We start from the raw sequence: 26,826 nt of genomic DNA, 5'->3' as shown, positions 1-26,826 counted from the left end.
CGGAACCGCTCTATTCATTCCACAAACATGATCTTAAACATTGTACTTAAATTTTCCATCCCACCATCATTTTGATCAATGCACCAACAAGGCTCAAAATAAACTTGAGGAACCACACTTCATTTTCCAATTAGGCACAATAAAACCTGCAGAATCGAAAAATTCAGCAATTTCAGGCAATCTCACATTCACGTTTGGCCAGTTTTGTTTCTGTGACCTCTTGTCGTTCTCAGGTTTCATTCGTCTCTTATGCATACTTCCCAGAAAATGACTTTTGTTATTCATCAGGCTTTACTTCCACTACTTGGATCACTCTTAATCCTCATTGCCTCTCTGCACTTCTCCCCACCTCTGCTCCTTCCTTTGCAACCACATTTATTTCCTTTTCAAATTTTTCCATATTCTATTGAAAGGTAATTTATCAGTAAAATATGTTCCTCTCTACACAGATACAGCCTGACCCGATGAGTAATTTCAGCTATTTTTAGTTCAGGTCTCTGTATGCTCTTGCTGTTCTTGTTTAAAATGTACCAAAATCCATAAGGCTCATGCCTTAAAACTCTATTCTGTTAGAGCATTACATTCTACTTGTGATCAACACATGTCTAATGTACAGTATCCTCAATCTCTATTCTAAATCTATTTATGATGACAACATCATTTTGATCTGGAAATGTATACAAGTCAGTCATTTATTCCATTAAAACATCATTGGCAAAACATTCTGATGTTTACACAGACAGAACTCTCTAATTACACAGTGCAAACATAATTCAAAACGAGTATTAGTAAGTGTCTGCAGAATTTCAGGCACCACCCCACCTCCCTTTAGAGTCAAGCACGTCTGCTGGAGCAGAACATTTATTTCCAGAGTCCAATTGAGAAGAGACTTTAATCATTTGTGGGATCAAAACATTTCTAGAATTTATGGCCCTACAAGACAAGTAGATAATCACAGATAGTAAATACTTCATTTGATCATCACTATGATAAATGTGGTAGGTCAAATGTGTTATTTTATTCACTACTCAACCAGGTGCATCCTTTTGTAGTCAAAAAACGATTTAGTTCAGTTATTATGGAAATTCAATGGGGCACGACATGGCATTGGAAGCGTGCGGAGCCTAATACTTGTACTTCGTGCAACTAAAATAACTAGTTTTTACAATTCAACATTTAAAAGACATTTGGACAGATGCATAGATAGGAAAGGTATAGAAGGATATGGGGCCAAATGCCGGCAGGTGGGACTAGCGTAGATGGGGTATCATGGTCGGCATGGGCAAGTTTGGCAAAGGGCCTGTTTCTGCGCTGTGTGACTCCATTGGGCATTTAAAAAGCATTGATTGACAACATTCTGTGAGATTTCACAAAGTTGAAAACAAACTTAAGATGCCAAACTAAATGATGTTGGGATTAGTGACCAGAAGATAAATGGTTTTAGAAGATGGAAAAATAAATGGCTGAGTTCAGACGTTTAGGAGGGGAATTCCAGGTAATGGGGTCTGGACAACTGGAGGCAGTGTAATCACTGGCCAAAGTCAGAAAAAGCCGAGAAAAATGCAATCAAATTGCTATGAAGACAACGTGCTCCTTCCTAAGGCATATCCATACAGTGTGGCAGGAATCACGTTACTAGCAATGGGGAAAAAAGACAAAGATAGAGAATTTATCAAGACGCAAAATGTCATCTATCCAAAATTTCACTAAAGTTCTGGCTAACATGGCTCACAACCAATGTTAACCATATGTCAACCATATCTCCTTTCCCATGTACTTGTATTGGTTTATGTCACGTATACCAAGATACAATACTGCACAACCTACTGAGTGTTTGCAGCATTCCTACTTTTGTCAGATTTTCAGCATCTTAGTATTTTTTATTAATTGATTTAATTATGTTATAGCTAGAAAGATAGATGTCAATTATTTTTTTTAAACTCCCTCTTTGATTTAAAAGATATAATTGACAGCAGATAACTGTAGAATTGTGCTTAACTTTCCTGGGTTAGTATGGTTTAGAATCACTGTGGTCACAACCCATTGGGTTGCTGCTACTTAATTTAGAAACATAAAGCACAAAATAAAATACTCATGAATAATCTTATGAAATGTGATCCGTCTCATTCTGCCAACTGGTTACATTAAAAAGCTTCTGTGGGGAAATGGATAACCCTACTACGCACTTTGCAGAAAATACGTTTAAGTTATCACTACAATTTATAATCTGAAACTCGTGTGAATAACATATCCATTAACTTTGCTGCACTGAAATACAGCCCACAATGAAATGATTCAGGAAGATTGGTCACATACTCTGAAATGAAATGAAATGATTCAATTTATTGTCATTGTCAGTGTACAGTACAGAGACAACGAAACTGTCCACCTGTTGAGGGGCACTGTTACTTAAAGGACATGTAAAGGTACATTAGTGTTGAATTAGCTAACCTTGTGTTAAATAAAACGTGCATGCATCATTAGAATCCATTACTCAGCATTTATAATAACAGTATTAATTGTTTTTTAAAAGATTCAATTCTATGAAAGTGTGCTTATTAACAGAACATTTCATGGCCATGCATCCGCACCCAACCAAGTTACATAGCTAGAGTTGTTAATATTTGGTTAGAGATGTATACCTGATTTATGCATATCTGACTTATTAAATGCGGCTTTATTAAATATTCTCAAATTCTTCTCCTTGAGAAGCTGGGAAGACAATAGATGTTGGAAATGAGCTGCAAAAAACCCCCTGACAAATCTGACCCACTGGAGAAATTAAAGCTGGGTTTACCTCGCCCCTCGCCGCCCGCCGCCGCCCCCCCCCCCCCCCCCCCCCCCCACCCCCCCCCCCACCCCTCTCTCCCCCCATCTATTTCCCTTACCAGTCAAGATTTTAACACCTTGCAGAGATGCAAGGGACCGCAGATGATGGAACCTTGAGTGAAACACAAAATGCTAGAGTAACTCAATGGGACAGACAGCATCACTGGAGGACATGATAGAATATGATTAGTTTCACTGTCCTTTTGATTAATTTTACTGATTGTACGCCTCCTTGTCACCTTCACCTCAGCTAACAATGAATCATTCTACATCTCCTTATCATTGCCTGCTTTGATTTGTTGTTTTCACACCTTACTCTTCCATATCTCTAGATTTCCTCTCCCCTGACTCTGTCTGAAGATGCGTCGCGACCCAATACGTCACCCATTACTTTTCTCCAAAGATGCTGCCAATCCCGCTGAGTTACTCCAGCATTGTGTCTATCTTCAGTGTAAATCAACATCTGCAGTTCTTTCCTACATAGTATACTTATAGATCTCTTATTTCAGAAATCTAACACACCAACTGTATTTAAAAAAACAAAAAAACAACTATGCCCAAACTATAACTTTATTTATTTATTTATTTGTTATTTCTGCAAAGACAAATGCCAAATACCGTGAAACTCGAATCTATAAAATCAGAGGCATTAACAAGTTCCATTCAGCAAAATGCATGCAATAGAACCAAGAAAATCTCTTATTAACAGCACATTTAACCAAAATACCAATGTCCAATGAAATGCTTTCATATATGACATGATTCTGGATAAATAACTTTAAAAATCAACCAGATATGAGTGGCCAAAGGGAAGCGTGACTAAGCCAGTTCCTATGTTTCACCAGCTGAATAATCGATAGCCTATGAAACATGAACTGGGCGCCGCATACTTTCGAAGCTAATATCCATTACAATGCATTATTTAGTCCTCCAAATCTAATGCATAATATGTGCTTTTGTCATCTAAAAGCATCACATTTGTTTTATTTTTTAACTCAAGAGGCTACAAGATATTATAAAACAAGTAGATTGCAACACTCTCTAGCACTCAAATACGTAATGATTTAGTACAAAATGGTAACCAAAACCTCATCAGGTTTTGGTTACACCACAAAGATGTGAATTCAGTTGCCTTTAATTTAAAAGTAATTTGGCTCCAGGGACTGAGAGAACAAGCCTCCCAGCAAAACTTACACGAGTAGGCTAAGCTGATTGGAACACTAAGGGGAGCACTTTCATTGAAGATGTACCTTATGTGCCACTGTTATGGTTACCTTGTATTACAGATTAATTTATTATACATTTTTCTGTGTTGTGTTGATGGGCCTGTTAAGCTGTAGCAAATGTATTTTTCCACTGCCGATACATATCACAATTAAATACTCTAGGCTCTTATGTTTGTGCCTCACCAGTCAAAGTTTTTGGCGTGACGTGCTTCATAACCCGAAAATATCTGGCCCACAGGCATATTTTTTCTCTTCTTCCGAGGACCTCCGACATCCAGAATCTCGGAACAAGCGCACAGTGAGCGCAGCAAAACCAAAGATCTTTGGGTAAAACCACGACCAGCCATGGCGAAAACCGACTGCGCCCCCAAAACCCTCCCTCCCCTCTGCTAAACGGCCAATCACAGCGCTGTTCAGTCGAGATAAGGGACAGTGAACGAAGCGCTGTGATTAGCCGCTGAGCGGGCATCTGCGCCCCGAGAGAGAGAGAGAGAGCGTCGGCCGAGAGAGAGAGCGCGTGTGTTGGGGGTGGGGTGGGGTTAGCTGCGTCGGTTTCGTCCCACGTCACCAAAGATGTGTAGGTTTGTAGGTTAATTGACTTCAGTAACATGGAACTAGTATGAAGAGTCGATCGAAGGCGTGAAATTGGTGGACCACAGGGCCCGTTTCCATGCTGCATCTCTAAACTAAAACTGCAAGATTCCAAGCTAATCTTTCCCCAGCATATTTATTCTTGAACCCATAAAATTTACCCTTTATGGAATCCCAAATTCGGTCCACTGCCATGACCTGCACATCATAAGCAATTAATTGATTAGGAAGAGGATGATCTTATCGACACAAACTGTCCAGTACAGTGCGTGAACACTCTCCATTTTCCCAACTCAGGAACAACCGAGTACAGTTCACACTTTTAGAACATATGTACCAAAGATTTGTCAAAGCCGCAGAGACCACTCCCTCCGTAACTCCCTGGTCAATTCGTCCCTTCCCACCCAAACCAACCCCTCCCCTGGTACATTCCCTTGCAACCGCAGGAAATGCTACACTTCTCGCCTTACCTCCCCCTTTGACTCCATCCACAGACCTAAGCAGTTTTTCCAGGTGCGGCACAGGTTTACCTGCACCTCCTCCACCCTCATCTATTGCATCCGCTGCAGTAGGTGTCAGCTGCTCTACATCGGTGAGACCAAGCGTATGCTTGGCGATCGCTTCGCCCAACACCTCCGCTCAGTTCGCAATAACCAACCTGATCTCCTGGTGGCTCAGCACTTCAACTCACCCTCCCATTCCGAATCCAACCTTTCTATCCTGGGCCTCCTCCATGGCCAGCGCAAGTCCCACCGTAAATCGGAGGAGCAGCACCTCATATTTCACTTGGGTAGATTACACCCCAGTGGCATGAACATTTACATACAACTCAGCAGCATCTCAGTGATAAACTTTATTTTATATTAAAATAACACTTTAATAAAAACCTGAATTGCACAATAAAATATAATTCATGAAGAGTCCCAAATGTAATAATTTGGTCATTTTCACAATAATGGCTTGATCAAGGTTTTACAAGCACCTCTCGGTCTTTAGGATAGGCATATGGAAATGCACAGAATGGAGGGATATGGATCTCATGCAAGCAAGATTCGTTTAATTTGGCATCCTGCTCGGCACAGACCGAGGTTCCCACCATTGTGGGTTGAAGGGACAGTTCCTGTGCTGTACTGCTCTATGTTCTATGTTCAACACAGGAGCTGTAATTACACAAAGTAGTAATCAGCTCATTCATTCTCAACCAAATAATCTCTATTTTAGTTTTAATTAAAACATTAAAATTCACTAGTTCCTTGGGTTCAATATTTTGGAAACCAATGCAGGCAACACCTATGTTATGGAAATTAGTCCTCACTGAATTCATAAATAACTGATAAAAAATTGAGATACGGAATAAAGTTGCATTTTCAAGAGAGTCCAGTGTTTAATTGTCATGTGCACCTAAAAACAGAACAAAGTTCTTACTTGCAGCAGTATAACTGGTCTGTAAACGCAGTACTCAGATATATTATACACAAAAAAGTTCAATATATCGGGAAAGAAAAGCCCAAAGTCCTTGGTACAACAAAGAACATTCATATTTCATAGCTTAGTTGGTGTTTGTAGTGTTCAACAGGCTTCTTCAAGGTTGTTGGGAAGAAGCTGTTCTTGAACTAGATGGGAAAGACTCCCATACCTTCTTCCTCGTGGCAGGAGTGAAACGAGAGCGTAGCCTGGGGTGGATTCTTGATGATGCTGGCTACCTTTGAGGAGGCACTTCCTATGGATCTCTTTGATGGTAGGGAGGTCAGTGCCAGTGATGGACCGGGTAGTTTCCACCCCTTTTCGTAATCTCCTTTGAGTTGACGAACCAGGCTATGATGCAAACGGTCAACATGCTCTCTACTATACACCTGAAGTTCAAAAGTGTATTTGTCGACATACCAAATCTCCTCAATCTTCCAAGTAGAGGCATTGATCAGCTTTCTTTATGATTGGAATGTGTTGGGCCCAGGCCAAATCTTCAGAGATATGCATGCCCAGGAACTTCAAAGTTGACGACTCTCTCCACCACTAACCCGCTGATGAAGACAGTTTGTGAATTCTCAGCCTCCATCTTCTAAAGTCAACGATTGGTCTTACAGACTTTGAGACCAAGACACCATTCAATCAGACAATCACTCCCCAGCCAATATTAACTGTAGTGACTGAGGCATGTCAACTTACTCCTCTTGGACGCTGATATTATTCTTACCCTTTAAAGGCAGATGCGAACTGCAAACCTCAGCAACAAGAGGTTGAATACAAACCCCGGCCAGTTGGTCTTGAGAATGCAGTCAGGTACACCATCAGGTCCAGACACTCAGAAGATTCACCCTCATCAAGGATAGTTCATTGAAGGCTTCTGGTTGGGTATCACTTGGATGATTTTGGCAGGAAAACCCTCCTCCATATATTTCCTTATGAAGTCTGTAACAACCATGGCGGCACGGTGGCGCAACAGTAGTGTTGCTGCCTTTCAGCGAATGCAGAGCCAGAGACCTGGGTTCGATACTGACTATGGGTGCTGTATGTACGGAGTTTGTACGTTCTCCCCGTGATCTGCGTGGTTTTCTCCTAGATCTTCGGTTTCCTCCCACTCCTCCAAAGATGTACAAGTATGTAGGTTAATTGGTTTGGTAAATGTAAAAATTGTCCTTAGTGGGTATAGGAATAGTGTCAATGTGCGGGGATCGCTGGTTGGCGCGGACACAGTGGGCCGACAGGGCCTGTTTCCGCGCTGTATCCCTAAACTTATGATTTATTCGTTCAGGTTTGTTGCAAAGTCCTTGAACATCACCCAATCTACCGACTCCAAGCAATCCCGGAAACGTTCTGCTGCCTCCCCTGACCAGCATTGTGCAGTCCTCCCCTCAGGTGCTCTTCAGTCACTGCCAAGACGCAAGATGAAGGACCACAGGCAGGTGGTCTGATTCCCCAAAGAGGGCAAGGGAGGGTGCAGCGGTGGACAATGGAAGTGTTCAAGGATGATTGATCCTCTGATGTTTGTGTTCTTCCTCAAAGATTGTGTTCTTCCTCAAAAATTATGATGTGGAAAAAAATATTTCCAAATCATTAGTTGCTTTCAAAAATTCCAATATATTATTTCAAAGTACGAATGAGAAAACAATACTACATGTTGAGTGCACTATGCAGATTCTTCTGAGGTGGCAGCTGAGACCAAAGGTTTCTTTAAAATGAGAATACATTTTGACAAATGCACAATTGGCAATCACAGCCAAATGTCAAAAGACCCACCAAGAACAAAGGTTGCTCACTGCTACACTCAAATACTCATTAGTTATTTGGGTACTCGAATCATAACATTCAATAACTCATTCGCTCAAAAGTATAACAAATTTGACCGATATTCAATGTCACAATTTTGCTACTTACTCTCATCCATAGGCCATTCCACATCAAAGCAAAGCCATCGTATCAGCCTCATTCCCCCTGCCATTATTTTTCTGCACCTTTGCAAGTTAAACCCATCAACTCCCCTTTTGATTATTTTGTCACTAGCACAAGCGGTGATTTACAGTAGCCAATTAAAAGGTATGAAATCTTAACAGTCGTTGCCATGGAAATTCTAGTGGTGTAATCTTAGCCAGACTAAAGCAGTAATTTTCTCTTCCATACAAACAGTAAAATCATAAATGGTGCTCATCTTAATTCCCAAGAATTCTTCAAAGAATGATTCATCTTTATTGTATGTAATCATAACCTATAGTGGCTATTGGGCTCCCATTTGCATCACTCTAATTCACTGTGGACATATCCATTTCTTAAGCAGTCTTCCCTTTTGAGAATAACTTGCTTTTACTCCCCTTGAGTGGAAACTGCCAGTGATTATTCATTTCACGAGGTGGGACTGCATGACAGTGACCACCCAGGCTTGGCAGAGCAAGCATTGGCCTAATGGCAAGGGGGATCCAAGGATTAGATTTGCTGCACAGGCACATTCCCTTGTTCTTGGTACTTCTGCACCTTCCTACCCTGATCCTCTCAATCTTCATTTCCCCTGCAATTCTCTCAACCCCTTGGTCCCATTCTCCCCTGCTTTCTCGGTTGATTCCTCATGATCTCCAATCAAACCTGCCACCTTAGCCACTCCACACTCCGTCAGCTGGCCACATGACATTTTCCACTTACTCCGTCTGGTATCACTCACCCTCTTCAGCTCTGCTCCCCAACTGCAAATCACCTGGCACAGCTGGTAGTGTGCTGCCTCATAGCGCCAGAGAGATTTGGTTCAATCCTGATCTCGGGTGCTGCCTGTGCAGAGTTTGTACGCTCTCCCTATAACAACGTAATTTTCCTCCGGGTGCTCTAGTTTCCTCCCACAGCTCAAAGACATGTAGGCATGTAATTAAATGGCCTCTGTAAAATTGCCCCTAGTGCATGATAATAGAACGTGTGCATGGCTGTTTAATGGTCATGGAATCGATGGGCTTAACAGCCATTTCCATACTATATTTCTAAACCAAACCTTGCCTCCACTATCAAATCAAAAAGCCACTGCGCCAAGCCCAGACCATCCAAACCTTTCTCAGAAAACCTCAGCAGAATCTTCAGCTGCCTGCTCTGGTATCAACAGATCAGTCTAATAATGCTCCGCAGATGAGTTGATGGGTTCCGGCAAATGGATGCAAATCCTTAGCCATCATATTAAAGGGAGGCACGATATCTAATAATATTTGAAAAGGTGGGTTGGTAGTGCTCGGGTCAAGCAGCATCTGTTGAGATGAAACATTTCAGTTCTGATGAAAGGTCGTTAACATTGAAATTTAAAAAGCAAATGTGCACTTAAGATGCAGGGAAGGGCGACGTCGAGAAAGAATAAAAATAATGGTATGATTGGATGGAGATCAAGAGACCACAAAGATAGAGATGCCAGCTGAGAAAAAGTAGTCAGTAGTCTTACCAGCAGCTGATCTGTCTACTTGATATTTTCACATTTAATTTTTATTTTATTTTTTTATTTTTTTTTTTTTAAACTTTAGTTCTGATGAAAGGTCAACCTTAAATATTAAAGGGCCTGTTCCACTTTCACAGCCTTTTTTATTTGTGGATATTTTTCATCAGGCTAGAAAAACATCCCGACCTACTTGATGCCACTAGTACCTACGACTAGCATCACGACCTACCTACGACCTCGTGACCACCATGCTACAAGTATGAGTCAAGGGCAAATTCGGCAGAGGTCATGCAAGTGGGATAGGCCCTTAACATATTCTCTTGAGATGCTGCCTGATCTACTGAGCCTCTCCAGTCTTTCTTGGTTTTATTTGATGTCCAGCCCCTTAAGTATTTTTTTTATTTCTTGATGATATTTACTCTACAAAGATTACCAACATTCAGCTCCTTGACTTCAGAATTACATACGATCTAAGTTGTCACAATTTAGCAAATGCCCAAGCACGTCAGTGGAATTGAAGGAACTGCAAACTATCTTCAACTGCACTGTGCATTACCAGCAGGTTTAACCTCGTTAATGTAACATCACCAAATCACCATTTTAAATACCGAGTACAATTCAACTGTAAAAACACGGATATCCTTTTGCAGTGCAAGCTGAGCAAGTATGCCTGAACTATCATAGTGGCTTATAAACATCTTCACAATTAATGTCTTAAAGATAGCGGAGTCAGGGGATTGGGGAGAAGGCAGGAACGGGGTACTGATTGGGGATGATGAGCCACGATCACATTGAATGGCGGTGCTGGCTCGAAGGGCCGAATGGCCTATTCCTGCACCTATTGTCTATTGTCAAATGTAGCATAACTCACTACCTCAATCCATAGATTCCAAACATTGCATTTTAAGTTTGTGTGCGTCACAAATATTTTTCCATACTACCAGAAGTCAATTAACTGCACAAATTATTTATTTGTAGTTAGCAAGAATAGGTGTGGCATTTGCCCAAGGGCAATGTATGACACCGATGAAGTAATGGGTTTTTAAAATAGGTTTACAAGCTTCCATCAATATTTTGGCAAGAGCACAACCTTGTGCAGTTATGCACACAACCCTCCCACATACATCAAATAATGGGCATTTAAAAGAGAATTTAAAAGCACTGATCAGATCCTCTAAGTTTACTTCCATTCGGGTATGGTACATTGTTGTATTATACCAAATATGGTCACAGCCTGCATAATGTGGTTACAGAATGTACTGCTAACAGTTCACCAATTGAGCAAGGAATAATTATAACACCTTCACAAACACATGGAAGATTTCTTCCTTTCTTACAACCACTTTACTAGACATAGTACCACTCTGGATCAGAATCCTGGAATTCCCCACACCTCAAAAGTATTGCAGCTCATAGTGACCTATCTTCAACCGCTGATCACAGAAAGGGAAATGTGCTAACTATGTGGTCATCACGACATATGTCTGATTAAACCATAACACGAGACAATGGCATTAACTGATCCTCGCAGACAATGCCTACCCCACAATGGACAGCACATAGCCTCCGCTCAATTATTTGTCATAATGAGCAGCGGGAGGTCAAGAATCACAAATCCATGAAGATGTGTTATGTCATATCAGCGAGGTACACTTGATTTTTTGGTAAATAATCTTAAGGATCAGCCAGACATTCTCCGGTCGACATATTCTATAATTAAATGCATATTTTTGTGAACTTTTGTTGTATGTACAATGCCTTTTCTCAATCATTTGTCCTTCTTACTAACTAGAGTTGCTGGAAAGCACTGCCAGGAGTCACATTGGTTAAAAACTAGGACTTCTGGTTGAATTTATTTGGCTGAAAGAGATATCAATGGACACCATTACTGAAGCACAGCCAAGTATAAGATGAGGTACCATCACAAAGATTAAGGGTTTAATGTGCACCCTGAAAATGTCAATTAAGGCACAAGCACCTGGCACATTTAATTAAGGCTTGGAATAAGTTTAGTCCATTAGAAGATGGATGTACAGTCAAACAAGGAGGTAAAGTAGAGAATATATTACAAATATAAAAGTTCTATACCTGAACAACTGTTGAAATCCATTTTAGCTTTCCAGTTCCAAGTGGGAAACTAAGATTTGCAATGCATTGGATTCCACTCAATGCAACAGTCTTTTAAGTTCAGTAGAACATCCACACTTTTCAGAAAGTCAGGTTGAGTGCTACAATCTTTCTGTTCCTAACCTTGTATTTTTCATCCAATCTCGGCTTACATTTTTCAAACCATTTTCTCATACTTTCTCATCAGCATCAGATTTGAATCTCAATCCACTATGTTACAGTGTTTCGGCTTCAGAGCGATTAAACAATAGAGAGCTTAGTGGCATGGTGGCAAGATTACAAACTCTCCCTCAACTTCAGCAAAACCAAGAAGTTGGAAATTGACTTCAGTGTGGAGTACACAATCCAGTGGGCATCAGTGGTGCTGGTGTGCAGGTGGCTGAGAACTTCAAGTTCAAGTTCACATTTATTCAACCTCCTCGGTGTAAACAGCACTACAACAAATTGTCCTGGTCCAACCTTGTCAACTCTATGGCTAAGAAAGAACATCAATACTTCCACTTCCTCATAAACTTAAGGGATTCAGCTCGTCTCCAATAACACGTACCAATTGTTTACAAATCCACTGTTGAAAAAGCATCTGATTCAGATGCACCACAGCTTATTGTGGCAGCAGTTGTTTACCATTCCCTCAGGCAGCTTGTGCCATATACACATCACAACATGTGGAAATAGGTTACCCCTCAGGTTTCTTAAACCTATGCCCTCTAGTTTTAGATTTCCCTTCCTGTGGCAATTTACTTTATGTATGTCCCTCGTGACCTATGCTCAAGTTAAAACAAGTCCAAGTCTACCCAGCCTCTCCTTAAAAGTACCATCCTCAAACATGTTTTTTAACAGCGTTTCTAGTTTAAACATCCATAGCAGGGCCACTAGTACTCCAAACGTGATTTAACATGGCTTGTACAGATGTAATACAAGGTCTCAACTAATGTACTCAACAGCTTGCTGGAGTGGAGAACTCAGTGGGTCAGGCAGCATTGTTGGAGGGAAATGGACATTTGACATTTTGGGTCAGGACCCTTCGAGACTACAGCCTTGTCTCTAATGTCCTCAATTAATTGACTAATGAAGCAAGCATGGCAGTCTTCTTTATCACCATGTCTACCTGTATCGCCACTCTTAAAATTATGTATCTGTACCACTAGGTTCCTCTCTGCATTACTGTTTTGCTTGACTTGGTTTGTTTCACCAAATTGCGACATCTAGTATTTATCTGAATTAAATTTCATTTGCTATTCTTCAGCCCGGTTGATGAGATAAAACTTCTTCATATGGGGTATAATAATAATAATAATAATAAATTTTATTGTCATTGCACATCAGTGCAATGAGATTTAGTATGCAGCTTCCATCCGATGTAAAAGAAAAGTAAAATAAACAAATAAGCTGTGTGACGTGACCATTCGAGGGAGACAGTCCAGGGGGGAATGGGGGGCACTCAGCAGTGCCGGTTCAGAGCCGCTATAGCTCTGGGAATAAAGCTGTTTCTGAGTCTAGAGGTTCGGACATAGACGGCCTTGTAACGTCTGCCGGAGGGAAGTAGTTCGAACAGTCCGTTACAAGGGTGTGAAGAGTCTTTATGAATGCTGACGGCCTTCCTGAGGCACCGTGTGTGGTAGATGCCCTCCAAGGCTGGTAGCTGTGTACCACTAATTGTATTGCCATTTGCAAATTTACTAACCATTCCACCTACATTTACATCCACATCATTAATTATAAATAAATAAGTGTACACCCATCTATACAACATTAAATATTGATCATCAATTTTAAAAACGAATTACTGCTTTTTTTGGATAGTCTCTCAATTTCCAAATACTAAGATGTTTAGTTTTCAAGTAATGTTAACTAAAAACAAGTAATATTTTTTCTGCATTTCACTATCATTTTTAGCATGACTTTGTTATAGTCAGAATATATTGGAGCCAAGCTGAGCTCTAATGTTGACAGGACCAAACAAATATAAATTATCTTAGATCTTACAGATAATGAGTCATGCGAATGTGGCTAATTGAACACAAAAAGCCTAAATAGTGAGTCAGAGTTGCTGTTTACATAAATAACTTAAAAGCTGAATTGATTTTCCTTTAAAAAGAGCCTTTTGCTCCCAATCAACATTGCCATAATGGAAGGACGAGTTAGCCGAAGCAAAGAAGTGGATAACCGAACGGAAACGAAGCCGAAACGCTAAATAACCAAAAGTGTTATGGGACGCCAAAAAGCCAACTAACTGAAAGGCTGCATCACCTAAAAGCAAACTCACCGAATGGCCACTCTGCCGAATCGCCAACTAACCGAAAGGCTGCGTCGCCTACAAGCCAACTAACCAAATGGCCGCTCAACCGAAAAGTCAAATAACTTTCACATCACTGACCGGTGGGGACGGGAGGGTGGGGGTCATTTTCCTACACGAGCCAAAGGTAACTGGACACTCTGAACCCGAGCACCAAGTTGTAAGCCGCCGATGGAACGCATCCCTCGGGACAGCCCCCACTTTCCCACGGCAGCCCTCCGCCTCGTCTCCCCCGTGCGGCCGCGCTGTGACGCGCTGTGTGTCGGCAGCGTCGGGTGGAGCAGAGGTGTGATTTCACCCCCCCCCCGGCCCACAAACGGATGATTTACCCCCCCCAACACCCACACCGTGTGATTCACCCCCACCCCGGCCATGGGGACAGACGGCTCGGGGCATTGGCAGCCATAGTAAATCGCTTTTAAAATATGGGACACACACACACAAATTCCCTGGCGGGCCGATGACATGTGTGCATGACAACGAGCAATTTTACCTTCTCCAATTACCCCCTCCCCCCCGACAACAAGAAGTACGTATTTATTACTGTCTGATTGCCTGCGTAACGCACACAAGCTCCCATGCACAAAACACCAGATAATCTGTAAACTGCTTTAACCGAAGATGGACACAACAAGCTGGAGTAACTCAGCGGAACAGGCAGCATCTCTGGAGAGAAGTAAGGGGTGCCGTTCCGAGTCGAGACCATTCTTCAGACCTGAAGACTGAATCTGAAGGGTCTCGACCCGAAACGCCACCCATTCCTTGCGGCAGCTGGTTTCATAGTGCCTTCATTGTTGGTAGGTGCTGTCCTTTCACATGGACTGCTTACAACTTGGTGTTCCGGTTCAGAGTGCCCAGTCACCTATGGCTTGTGTGGGAAAATGACCCCCACCTTCCCGTCTCCACCAGCCAGTGTCTGGACCAATAGCTGACATGTCTTCCCCCCCCCCCCCCCCCCCCCGCGACGTCCTGTCCGTTATTTGACGTTTCAATTGAGCAACGCAGCCTTTCGGTTAATTGGCTTTTAGGCGGCCCGCCCTTTCGGTTAGTTGGTATTTAGGCGTACCACCCTTTCGTGTTAGTTGGCGTTTCGGCTTCGTTTCCATTCGGTTATTTGGCTTTCACTTCTTTGCTTCAGCTTCTTGTCCTTCGATGCTTCTAGTTCGCACACGGCCATAACTAATAATGTTAACTTTTAGTCAGCAATGTTCCGCCCTCCAGGCACTGTAGGCGGTAACGCTGTAACGCCCTCCAGGCGCTGTAGCCTGTTCAATGTGCTGTTGTCGAGGGCCATGAGGTCTACCCCTCCACAAGATGGAGGGGTAGACCTCATGGCCCTCGACAACAGCACATTGAACTGGCTACAGTACCTGGAGGGCATTACATAACTTCTGCTGCCTTATTGAACAAATTTTATCCAAATATATCCGCCACTTGTGATAAATGTCTAGCCCAAAAGGCAACTATAACACACTCCTTAGTTTCCTGCATAAAACTTTATAGATTTTGGAATTATATTTTTGAAATATTTACAAAATTATTCAAGACAAGAATGGAACCTAATACTGAAATGATTATATTTGGTGTAATGGAAGATGGGAATAAATTGAACACATCTCAAAATCTATTCCTTAACTATGGTTTAATAATTGCAAAAAAATTAATACTTAAATTTTGGAAGGGTACATCAATACCAACGCTTAAAATGTGGATTGCAAGTATGTTGGACACCGCTCATCTTGAGGAAATGCGATTCCTCATAATGGATAAATCAGACCAATTCATAACGAGTTGGTCTCCATTCGTCGTTTTTTTGGAATCATATGGTGCAACACAATTGTAAAAAATAACTGTTTCAGGACTGGACGAGGGTTGGTCAAGATTATAAATAATGATCTCCTTTTCTTTTTTATTTTATTTTATTTTCTCCATTTTCTCTCTCAACTTTCTTCATTTACTCGTTTTCTTTCTTCACACACTATATATTTCACATCTTTCTATCCTTTACTATCCGCCTACAGTGCCTGGAGGGCGGAACATTGCTGACTAAAAAATACTGAAGTATTCTTTTTCTTATTCTAATCTTTTTTCAAAGTAACAAAAAAAAAAAAGTTGTACATAAAATGTATTATGAAAATATATGTTAGGCACTTTGGTGCCATATGACTGTACTTACTTCTAATAAAATAAAATATAAAAAAACCCCAAAACTTCTGCTGCCTCAAACACAAGAAGAAGCAAGGTTCCAAAAGCCCTGGATGTTAAACTGATGGTTATCGAATTAAGGAAAAACTGTAGTGTAGCTAATAGTGCTGCAGAGACCAAACCCGACCTGGAGTGTTGTCTGTGTGGAATTTGTATGCTCTCCGTGTAATTGCGTGGGTTTCTGCAGGGGGCTCTGGTTTCCTCCTATATCCCAAAGATGGGAGCTCCAACGACACAGAAGGTTTGACAAGCCCCGACCCGAAGTCTGATCGCTGATGCAGGGTCTGATCGCCCCAACGCGGAGGGCCCGAATGCCGCCGGCTACGGGAGTAAGATCGCCCCGTCAATGGAAGGCTCGAGGCCCCCGACCGCTGGAGAACAAAGAAGGGAAGAGATTGAACTTTTTTTCCCCTTCCATAACAGTGAGGAATGTGGAAGAGTTACTGTGGTGGATGTTTATGTTAAAATGTATTTTGTGTGTTCCGTTGCTTTTTATTTGTATGACTGACTTGGCAAATGAAATTCCTCGTATGTTGCAAAACATACTTGACTGATAAAGTATTATTGTATTGTATTGTATTACATTTATGTCTGTGTTGTTGGCCTAGAAGTAGCAGTGAAAATAATAATCTATTTACTTTCATTATTTTAGTGGAGGGAATTTGACACAACTCTTCATATTTTAGTATCTGCTTCCTGCTGTGTATAAATTCTTCATAATTATACTTTAAACAGGAAGTGTACAGCATGTTTGGTTAGCAGTTTAGATGTTTGATTACATTACTGCTGTACTCCAGAAATCCCCTAGAAATAATAAACCTATAGAAACCAATGTCGAGTGGTGATTACCAGATAACAGATGTTATGTTGAGGTCATCATGGCCTAATGATTCTGAACACATCTTGGACCATTAGAATTGCTTCTGCTGGGAATAGTGAGATGCTCTTGCATCTCATTCAGCTGGGTTTGTTGATGGCAGCAACTCTGATTTTAAAATGAAAATGTAAATGTCAGGAATGTTCCCGATTTAATCTCTGGCCTAGCACGATTAAGTTGATCTTGGCTGAAGTAACAGTAGATCCTGCAGTTGGTGTAAGCTGAGACAAGATGCTCATTACTGAAGATTGAATAGCAGATGGCTGTGGAAAATGCAATGTGGATCTCATTTAAGGATCAGAAATGGCTGGGCTGTGACCCTGCAGCTTGAACAGCTTCACATCCTCAACACGTGTAAAGAATGGCCTTGCATGCACAGTCTTGGGGTTTACCCAACTACTTTAAACAATAATTGAAATCTAAAGAAAGGAAGTTAGAAATAAAAACAATGTGCTGTGTCAGGAGCCATCTATAGAATGTGAACAGTTAATGCAAACAATAATTAAATGTGAAATCAAAACTATAAGATAATAAACAAATAAGAGAATTAAGTTGCAGTGGTGGAGGAGGGGCAAAAAACCCAAAAGGATCACAAGAAACCGTAGCTTGAGCAATTTTAGGCAAAAAGCATTCTGAAGTATCCCGACCCAAAACGTCATGTCCATTTTCTTTCACAGATGTTGCCTGACCCAGAGTTCCTCCTGTATCCTTTATCAGATGCTGCCTGTCCCGCTGAGTTACTCCAGCGTTTTGTGTCTATCCTCCTGTACTTTTGTTTTTTGTCTTGAAGACAAAAGAAGTGTCTGTAACAGGATAGGCGATTGAGGTTGCCCATGTGACATAATTTTTGGGGCATGGCAATTCAGAGGTGAGCAAGGGCAGAATAAAGAACAAGATGTGTGGAACATGCGAGAGGGAGAGAATAAAAACAAGATTTTAAATTGCTGAAATTTTGACACAAGCAGCACCTGTGTAGAGAGAGAAGAAATTAGCTAGCCAATCAGACAAACTTGGCTTGAAAGTAGGAGGCATGGTGGGGTTGTTTGAGTCATTTAATACTAGGCGTAGCATCGGAGAAGCATGAAAAGGTATTTAAGATTCCATTGCACGAGAAGCACAAGAGTATTACTGCAGGTTACAATTGAATGATTAAGAATGGTGTCCTCTTATTTTATTGGCCACTCCCAGAAATCACTGCAATTTGTAAATATTATTTAAAATGCAGAAAAAAAAAATGCTTTTAGATATTTATACTTTGATGATGCACTTAGAACCACCAAGACCCCTCACTAGCCACATGGACAAGGAGTAGCTACATCAACATATTTCAAGTGGACCACATGCTAGAGGATCAGGAAATGTATTTGATGTTCCTCACTCTGAATCCAACACGCCATCCCTACCAAAATCTCAACCACTGCCTAACCTCTGTCAAAACCAACCATGACAAACTATCCAAGTACCCCCCACCAAGAGTCTTCTTCTTCTTGCGAACAAAACATAAACCAAAGGAATAGTTAGATTTCAAGCCGGGTGTTGAGCAGCCATTGATTGAAATGACATTGACATTGTGAAAGGGACTGTACAAATCTATTTAATATTTTGTGGCATTGTCTGTGTTTAAAGCGTTGTAAGCCAGTATGCTAAGATCTTGAAGGTCACCAGGTAGCATAGTTAATGTGGGATATGACTTATCCACAAGAACACGTTGTTATCTCTGCCAAGGCAATGTTGAGACAATTGTAACTGTCCAATATGAATGGTTGAGAGGTGGCCTGTAACACAGCAGTCAGTTAAATCCTGGTTGACTATCTGCGCAGTCAGAAATCATGTGGCATTAACAATGTTTGCGCTAATCATTGTTCCTAAGACATGATTAAGGAAATTCAAAAGGATTTTGAAAGTGTGAACTATAATTTTCAAAATAAAAGTGCCAGTGGATGACCCTATCGCTCAGTGTCTACTCCGGCAGGCTCGAGACAGTTTCTTTTAAACTGCTAATAGCCTACACATGAAAAATAAAGGAACATGCAGTCTCCTTTCATGATTACCAAAATCCAAACAATCACACATGCGGTGCTTGGCAGTAATATTGTTTGCTAACAGCTATTAGATTAGTGGAGTCCTCATACGGTCAAAAGTACAGGGAAGACTGTAAAGTGGCCAGATCCAAACACATATATTAAAACAATTATTTCCAATTATTTCACTCTGCAATCATTCCTTTTTCTATAATATTTCTCACTTCCACCACGTATTTTAACAACTGTTCATTTAACTTCCTTTTCTTTGTTAGGAATCAAACTTGAGTTACCACATCATCAACATCACCATTTATTTGTTGCCAGCAGATATGCTACAAAGCTGGATAGGAACAAACAGCGTGCTTTAGAAATTGCACCAACATAATCCAATTGGTCATGAGTGCACAGTATTAAGCATCTGATCAAGATTAATCTTTTTGCTACTGTGCAGCTTCTGAAATAAAACAAAATCTCAGACAGTTAAAAATGGAGTCAAGGAATGGTGGCAACATGGAGAAGTTATATGGGAGATATTGAGAATGTTGAGACAGAGCCAAACACTTAGAGCACATAAAAAAACCCTGCACTTAGCAGGGGCCTATGACATAACTGAACAGTAAACAAAGTAGCATAACTATAATTCCTTTTATTAAACAATGGGATTTCCAATGTACAAATTTTTATTCGGTACAAGATCAGAGTAAAAATACCACAAAATGAACTGGTTTACTACTGAATGAAGTCTGCTTATGCATATATAAATATAGGTCATCTTACTCTAAAAAAACTTTTGCCTGTATTTATTTCAAGGCTAAGATATATGATTACAGCATCCCTCAACTATAATTAATGAGGCTGTGTCTAAGGCTTGCATATTTAGAATAGTATGCAGTGAAATAACTGTGCTAATGGACTCATTACTTTGAAAATTTCTACTGCTCACCCAGACTGTACACTGTGATACAGCTGATTTGGCAATAATCATGAAGGAACTGTTTGAGACCACACATACATCACTGTCTTGATTATGAAGCAGATTGCAAGTAACCAACATGCAACAGTTCAGTTATTTGCAAAAGCAAGATAGTACACGTGTCTTGGTTCAGCGTCTTGGTGTAAATTCCAAAGCAAATTTGGTGCATAAATGGGTTGAAGGAGTAATAGCATTGGATTAAAAGTCCAAACCTGATGATTCAAGAGACACCACTTCAGATTCATGAAAGCTTGGAATTTAAATTTATTAAATCTGGAATTTAAATTAATTGCAAACAGTTATAGAGTGATACAGTGTGGAAACAGGCCCTTCTGCCCAACTTGCCCACACCGGCCAACATGTCCTAGCTACACCTGGCTGCGCTTGGTCCATATCCCTCCAAACCTGATCTATCCATGTACCCGTCTAACTGTTTCTTAAACATTGGGATAGTGCCAGCCTCAACTACCTCATCTGGCAGCTTGTTCCATACACCCATGAAACCACTGACTGTCTTAAAAAATATTTGCTTTTAAGGAGGAATTGCAACCTCTAATCATCCCTTGACCTCTGTGGTTCAAATAGTCATTACCTGCATTTTCATTATGGCATTGAGGGATGGGGATTATGAGCTAATCTCAATATTGACACATGTATTTCTCATACAAAAATAACATTATTCAGGCTGTTCTATGCTCAATTGTGGATTGAGATGCATCCTGATGGAAAGTTCCTCACCTTTACAGTGACAATTTTAATTGCTTTAAGCTCATTACATGGTTCAGGATAAACACGCATGGTCGACATTTGATTTGCACACAAAAGAGGAACCTTATCGAGTAAACCTAACAAATAATGATATAAAAATAAGGTGCAAACAGTGTGTAATTCACCAAATTTCAAAAATGCTGGTTTACAAAAAGACAATGTGCGGGAGTACCTCAGCGGATCAGGCAGCATCTTTAGAGGACATGGCTGTGCACTGTTTAGGGCCTGCATCTTTCTGGATTGGATTGAAATAGGGGAAAGGACAAAGCAGGACAAGTGACAGGTGGGGGGGGTTATTGGCAAATGGTGGTCAAAGACTAGAGATGAAATAGCAAAAGGCTGTGAGATAAGGTGATAAGAGGCATGAACTGTGAAGCCAGAAGAAGGTACGGAGGTGGAAGGGGACAGGGGAAAGTGACCAGCTGCATTAAACATCAAATCAAACTAAATCTGAATTTACAGATGTGCTTCAAAAACACTATTAACATTGCTCCACATTAAATTAAAACATTTTGCAGGCCACGGAAAGTAATGGTAAAACATTAGTTTGGTATTCCTGAAAATCACATGATCTGCCCTGGGCTTGATAAATTCATGCGATCCCAAAGAGCATACCCAATGGCTCTACTTCCTCAGAAGTTTGAGGAAATCAGCATAGTGTAGGTGTACAGTGGAGAGTATACTGACTGGCTGCACCACTGCCTGGGTTTTCATTTTAATGCTCATCAATGACGTTGTACAATGTGGAGGATATTGCCCAGAACATCACAGACAGCACAATTGAAAGGATCTACAGGAAGCATTGCCTCAAGGCGGCAGGTAATATCATCAATAACCCACGTCACCCAGGCCACGCACTTTTCTTGCTGGCACCCAAAAACCATTACCTCCAGGTTCAAGAACAGCTTCTTCTAATCATCCATCAAGTTATTGAACCACCTGACACAACCCCATCTCAGCAATGAACCACTATGGAAGTTGCATTACTGTGGTTGCACAACATGCTGTGGCATCAAATGTACCTTTTAAGCTGCACAAAGTAAGAGTTCCATTATTCTTGTCTTTGATTTAATTTGATTGTATGATGGGAATAGAAAGTGTAAATGCACAGTCTTTTACCCAGAGCAGGGGAATCAAGAACTGGAGGACATGTTTAAGGGAGGGAGAGGGGAAAGGGTCAACAAAAACCTGATGGGCATCTTTGTTTAACATAAAGTATGGAACAAGCTACTGGAAGAGAGAGTTGAAGCAGGTACCATCACAACATTTAAAAACATTTGGACAGGTGTATGGATAGGATAGATTGAGGGACATGGGTCAAAAACAGGCACGTGGGACTAGTGTTGATGTTTGTCAGCTTGGGTAAATTGGGATGAAGGGCATGTTTCCACACTGTATGACTATGATTGCATTATTCCTGTAGTGAAAAGACTTGAAATTAATCGTAATAGAATATCACCCGAGTTACTGCTGCGACTGTAACATAACAAGTCAGTCAGGCTTTTGAAACCTTTATCGGCCCATCAAGAAACAAAGTTCTAGGATTTTCTTGTCTCAATGCATTATTTAACAGAAGCTCAAGTTGTTGGCTCTCAACAAACATCGTAATAAAGATTGAACACATACAAGATAAAAAGTCTGATAACAGATTTCCTGCTATGACAAGATTTATGAATGTCAATGCGCACCTGAAAAGCAATATGGCCTCAAGGAAGCCGAGCAAACCCTTAGTGATAAATGTTTTACTTAGACATGAAAGGCCAACGAGAAAAACATTAAACCATTATACTATCAATTTATGCCATTCAAATTCTCCTGCGTTATTAGAATATCTACAAAAATCTCACACACCCGCACTCAAGGAAGTGATAAGGCCAAAATATCCACAGAAAGATAACGAAAGACAATCGGCTGCATTTAAAACACCATCGTGGACGTGGTTCATAGATAGTTATTAACAATTGTCATTAATCAGATTAATTTTAAATCGATAAAACGCCATTCGGATCAAGCGAAAACAATTAATCAATTTAGAAATTAAAAAAAGCCACCTTGACGGAATAAACATTGACTCGTGCAACTGGTAGAAGCAAGGAACTGTAGATACTGGTTTACAAAATAAAGGGTACAAACGGGAGTAAACCGATTTGCAGCGACAGGGGAAACTGTGATAATATCGAGGTGGTGGGCGTGGGATGGAATATATTGCGGCTTTTATCTCCTGATAAGTATTCCCTGCCCTACTATAATAATTTTACAACATTAGTGCAGCCTTACCTGATTTCCTCCCATTGCCACTCCGTCTCCCTGAGCGATGGTGTTGGTGCTGTTGCTGCCGGCGTTGACTCCCCACGCAGCCTCCCATCAATGACGCCCTTGGTCCCAGGTGCGTCTCACCCGCTGCAGGCAAACCGCCTGAACTCTGGCACAAACTCACTGCAAGTCCTCCCACCCTTCATCGACCGGATCTGAAACACTACCTCTCTTCCACTCCAAGAGAGAATGATGCCTCCTCTCCGCTTGCTGGTGCTTCAAGTTCTCCGCCAGGTAAGTGGCCACACGACCCTCCCCCGCCAACCGGCCGTAACCAGGGGCAACCACCGGCCCCTCACCTGCCTCTATGCAACCAGAGGGCAAACACCGGCTACTTTCATCGCTTCGTCAATCTTTTCATCCTGGGGAAAAAGCAACTTGGCCGCATTTCCCTCTGTCTTAACGGAGGAGCCCCGCCTGCAAGCCACCTCGCTCGCCCGCCCACCTCCACCTGACACCTGAGAGGACGCCGCGTCCAGTCGTCGCCGTCCGTCCGCCAGCCAGCCAGCCCGCCCCCACTGCGCCTGCGCCAAATCCAGGGGCATTCTGGGTAGCCCGTCCCCTCCCCTCGACGTCATCGCACCTGCACGGAGCTGGCCGCGCGTGCGCTCGTTGTCCAGGTGGGCGGAGCTTGCCGACCGCCCTCCCCTCCCTCCCCTCTTCCGAACCTCCGACTTCCCTAGCAACCGGACGCTTCCTCAATACAATACACATAAAGCTTCCTGTTGCCTGGAAAGAGCTTTTCAAGGGAGACTTAAGTATTTAGTTGTCATATGATTATTTAGTTGTCATATTTAAGGGAGTATTTAATTGTCATATGATTATTGTCCCAACCCACAGAACAATGACATTCTTACTTGCAGCAAGAGTCAAGAGTGTTTTTTGTTGTCCTGAAATGGAACAATGAAAGCAGCAGCGCAACAGAAATATATAAACGTAGTACACAGTAGACACCATTGCAAAAACAATGAAGCAAAGTTCAATATGTACAAACAATCAAACAATATTGTGCAAAGACAAAAAAACAATGTTCCCAAGTCCCCAGTGCATTCAACGGAGCTTACAGTTTTGAATTTAGTTGGAGTTGTTAATACCTGTAACAACATAACAAGCCAGCAAACACAATACATATAGATAATATATAATAAACCAGGGACTTTTTTTTTCTGGACTAGTGGTTATTAATTTATTGATTGTTTTTGTTTATTATATATTATTCTTACTTGCAGTGGCATAATAGGCTGGTAAATACAATACACATAAAGAATATATAATAAACTAAGGACATTTTTTGGACTGGCATTATGGTGATTTATTATTTATTTGTTTATTATATATCCTTAATTGCAGCAGTATAATAGTCCTGTAAACACAATATACATAGATAATATATAATAAACTAAATACTTTTTTTTGGTTTAGTATTGGTTATTAATTTATTATATTTTTGTTCATTATATATTGTGTATGGCGTTTACAGGCCTGTTATACTGCTGCAAGTAAAACATTTACTGGTGCGTGGTCAGTCCATGTGAAAATTGATAAGCCTAATATTAATTAATAAGGTTTAGAGGAATATGGACCAAATACAGGGAGGTGGGACTGGGACCTTTGGTTGGCATGGGCAAGAATGGCCAAGAAACTTGTTTCCATGCTGCATGATTCTATGACTCTATTACAAAAAATAACAAAGTCCTTAGTGAAAACAAAGGCAGTTGAAGTTAGTGTTGTGGGAAGAAGCTGTTCTTGAACATGGTGTTCGTGGCTTTCACCTGTTTCTTCTTCCTGGTGGTTGTGATGAGACGGGAGCTCGGCAAGGGTGATGAAATTCTGACGCAGCAGCATAATAGGCCATAAACACAATTCATATGGATAATATATAATAAACCCCCAAAATTCAATAAATTAATAACCTAAATGCTGGTGTTAAAAATACTAACCCTGTACAACCAAAGACGGTCTAGAGATGATGTTAGTATTTTGCCGCGTTCAAGAGTCTGATGGAAATAAGTTATTTTTGAACCTGGTGGTCATGGTTTTCAGACTCTCAATAGGAGTCGTGAAATGAGAAGTGGTGTGGATCCAGCAGTGTAGGTCAGGGTGGTGTGGATCTTTGCTGCCTGACCTGCTGAGTTACTCCAGCAGTTTCTGTCTATATGTCAAGAATCAAGAGCGTTTTATTGTCATATGTCCTGAAACTTTCCAATTAAATTCTTATTGACAGCAGCACAACAGATTTGTAAATATTGTACTCTGTAAAACCATAATAAAATATATATATAGTATATGTATATATACTATCTTATCAATACAAACATCTCATCTTGTTTCTATTTATCAATCTATGTTTGTTTGTTGTCCCATGTGATATGGGACCTATGCCAAAACGGCACATGGTTTTTGCATGACCTTACTCACCTTTTTCCCGTGGTCATTCCTATAAAGTTTCGTTCAGATTGATGTTATATTTCACAAGATATTTTACATTTTTAAACTTAAAAAGACACGATTTGAGAATAAATTCTTCACTGCAGCTATATCTTCAACTATGACCATAATGCTAAATTGTTGCAATTTTGGCACACTCAGTCCTGCCATGCTACCAGCACTAGAAAGTGCAATTGCAAGCTACAATGTTGCTATCCCTTTTGTTTAAATCCTGGCAGCATGGAGAGAAGTTGCATTTTAAAAAATATTTTAAAGCCACAGTACACTGAATTTTGAATAAGGCGAACTGAGCAGAGTCAGAGTCAGAGTCAGAGTCAATTTAATTGTCATTTGGACCCCTGGAGGTCCAAACGAAATGCCGTTTCTGCAGCCATACATTAGATACAAATAGACCCCAGACACAACAATAATTACATTTAACATAAACATCCATCACATAGCTGTGATGGAAGGCCAAATAAACTTATCTCTCCACTGCACTCTCCCCCCCCCCGATGTCAGAGTCAAAGTCATAGCCCCCGGCTGGCGATGGCGATTGTCCCGCGGCCATTAAAGCCACGCCGGGTGGTGCGAGGTCGCACACCGGGTCTTGGTGTTGGAGCCCCCGGTGTGCGCTCGCAGAGTCCGCGGCCATTCCAGCCGCGCGGGGCAGTGGTGTCAGGCCCCGCTCCAGGAGCTCTTCAACCCCGCAACTCGGGTGGGAGAAGTCGCCGTTGCAGGAGCCCTGAGAAGCGGTCTCCTTCCAAGGAGGCCGTGGGCTCCCGCTGACCCTCCCGTCCACAGACCTGTAGAGAGTCCTCCGCAACTCTCCGTTTCAGCAGCAGCAGCAGCAGCAACAGCAACAGCATCAGCAGCAGCAGCGCTCCTCCACCGCTCCGGATCCTGCCAGCTCCGCGACGGCAACGGTGAGAGTCGGCACCTGAGTGCCCGGTCTCTTCCTGTTGGAGGCCGCTCCTCGTTGCGGCCTCAACGACAATGGAAACCCGACGAGAAAAGGTCGGGTCTCCAGTGCAGGGAGAGATTCACGAAAACTCCCCCCCCCCCCCCCCCCCCCATTACCCCACCCAGGCCTCCTGTGACCACACACACCCCTTGGACATAAAATAACAAAAAACATACATAAAAACACAGACAAAAATAATAAAAACGCGGACAGGCTGCAGAGGCCGCTGCTGGCCAGAGCCGCGCCGCCTACCGGAAGCAGCCCCTGCAGTTGGGGGCTATGGGTGTGGTGGCACCTTGTGTTGGGGGA

At 41.6% G+C, this 26,826-nt stretch overlaps 1 protein-coding gene across 3 annotated transcripts in view; it reads right to left on the bottom strand.

The window, feature by feature from the left end:
* The window catches only part of ubtd1b (ubiquitin domain containing 1b), a 62,111-nt gene extending 38,487 nt beyond the window's left edge, over positions 1-23,624 (bottom strand). Inside the window, exon 1 of one of the 3 annotated variants that reach the window (XM_055647080.1) lies at positions 23,091-23,624. In XM_055647080.1, the coding sequence (XP_055503055.1) occupies positions 23,091-23,178 (88 nt within the window). In that variant the 5' untranslated portion in view covers positions 23,179-23,624. Of the gene's footprint in view, positions 1-4,238; positions 4,389-8,021; positions 8,073-23,090 lie in introns of those variants that run through there. The other 2 variants (XM_055647081.1, XM_055647079.1) reach the window with 2 other exon arrangements.
* Between the last annotated feature and the right edge of the window lie 3,202 nt (positions 23,625-26,826).

The sequence above is a fragment of the Leucoraja erinacea genome, chromosome 15 (assembly GCF_028641065.1).
Source record: "Leucoraja erinacea ecotype New England chromosome 15, Leri_hhj_1, whole genome shotgun sequence".
Taxonomy (NCBI): Eukaryota; Metazoa; Chordata; class Chondrichthyes; order Rajiformes; family Rajidae; genus Leucoraja; species Leucoraja erinaceus.
The sequence above is the reverse complement of the archived record's forward strand: the minus strand, read 5'-3'. Positions and strand labels throughout refer to the sequence as shown.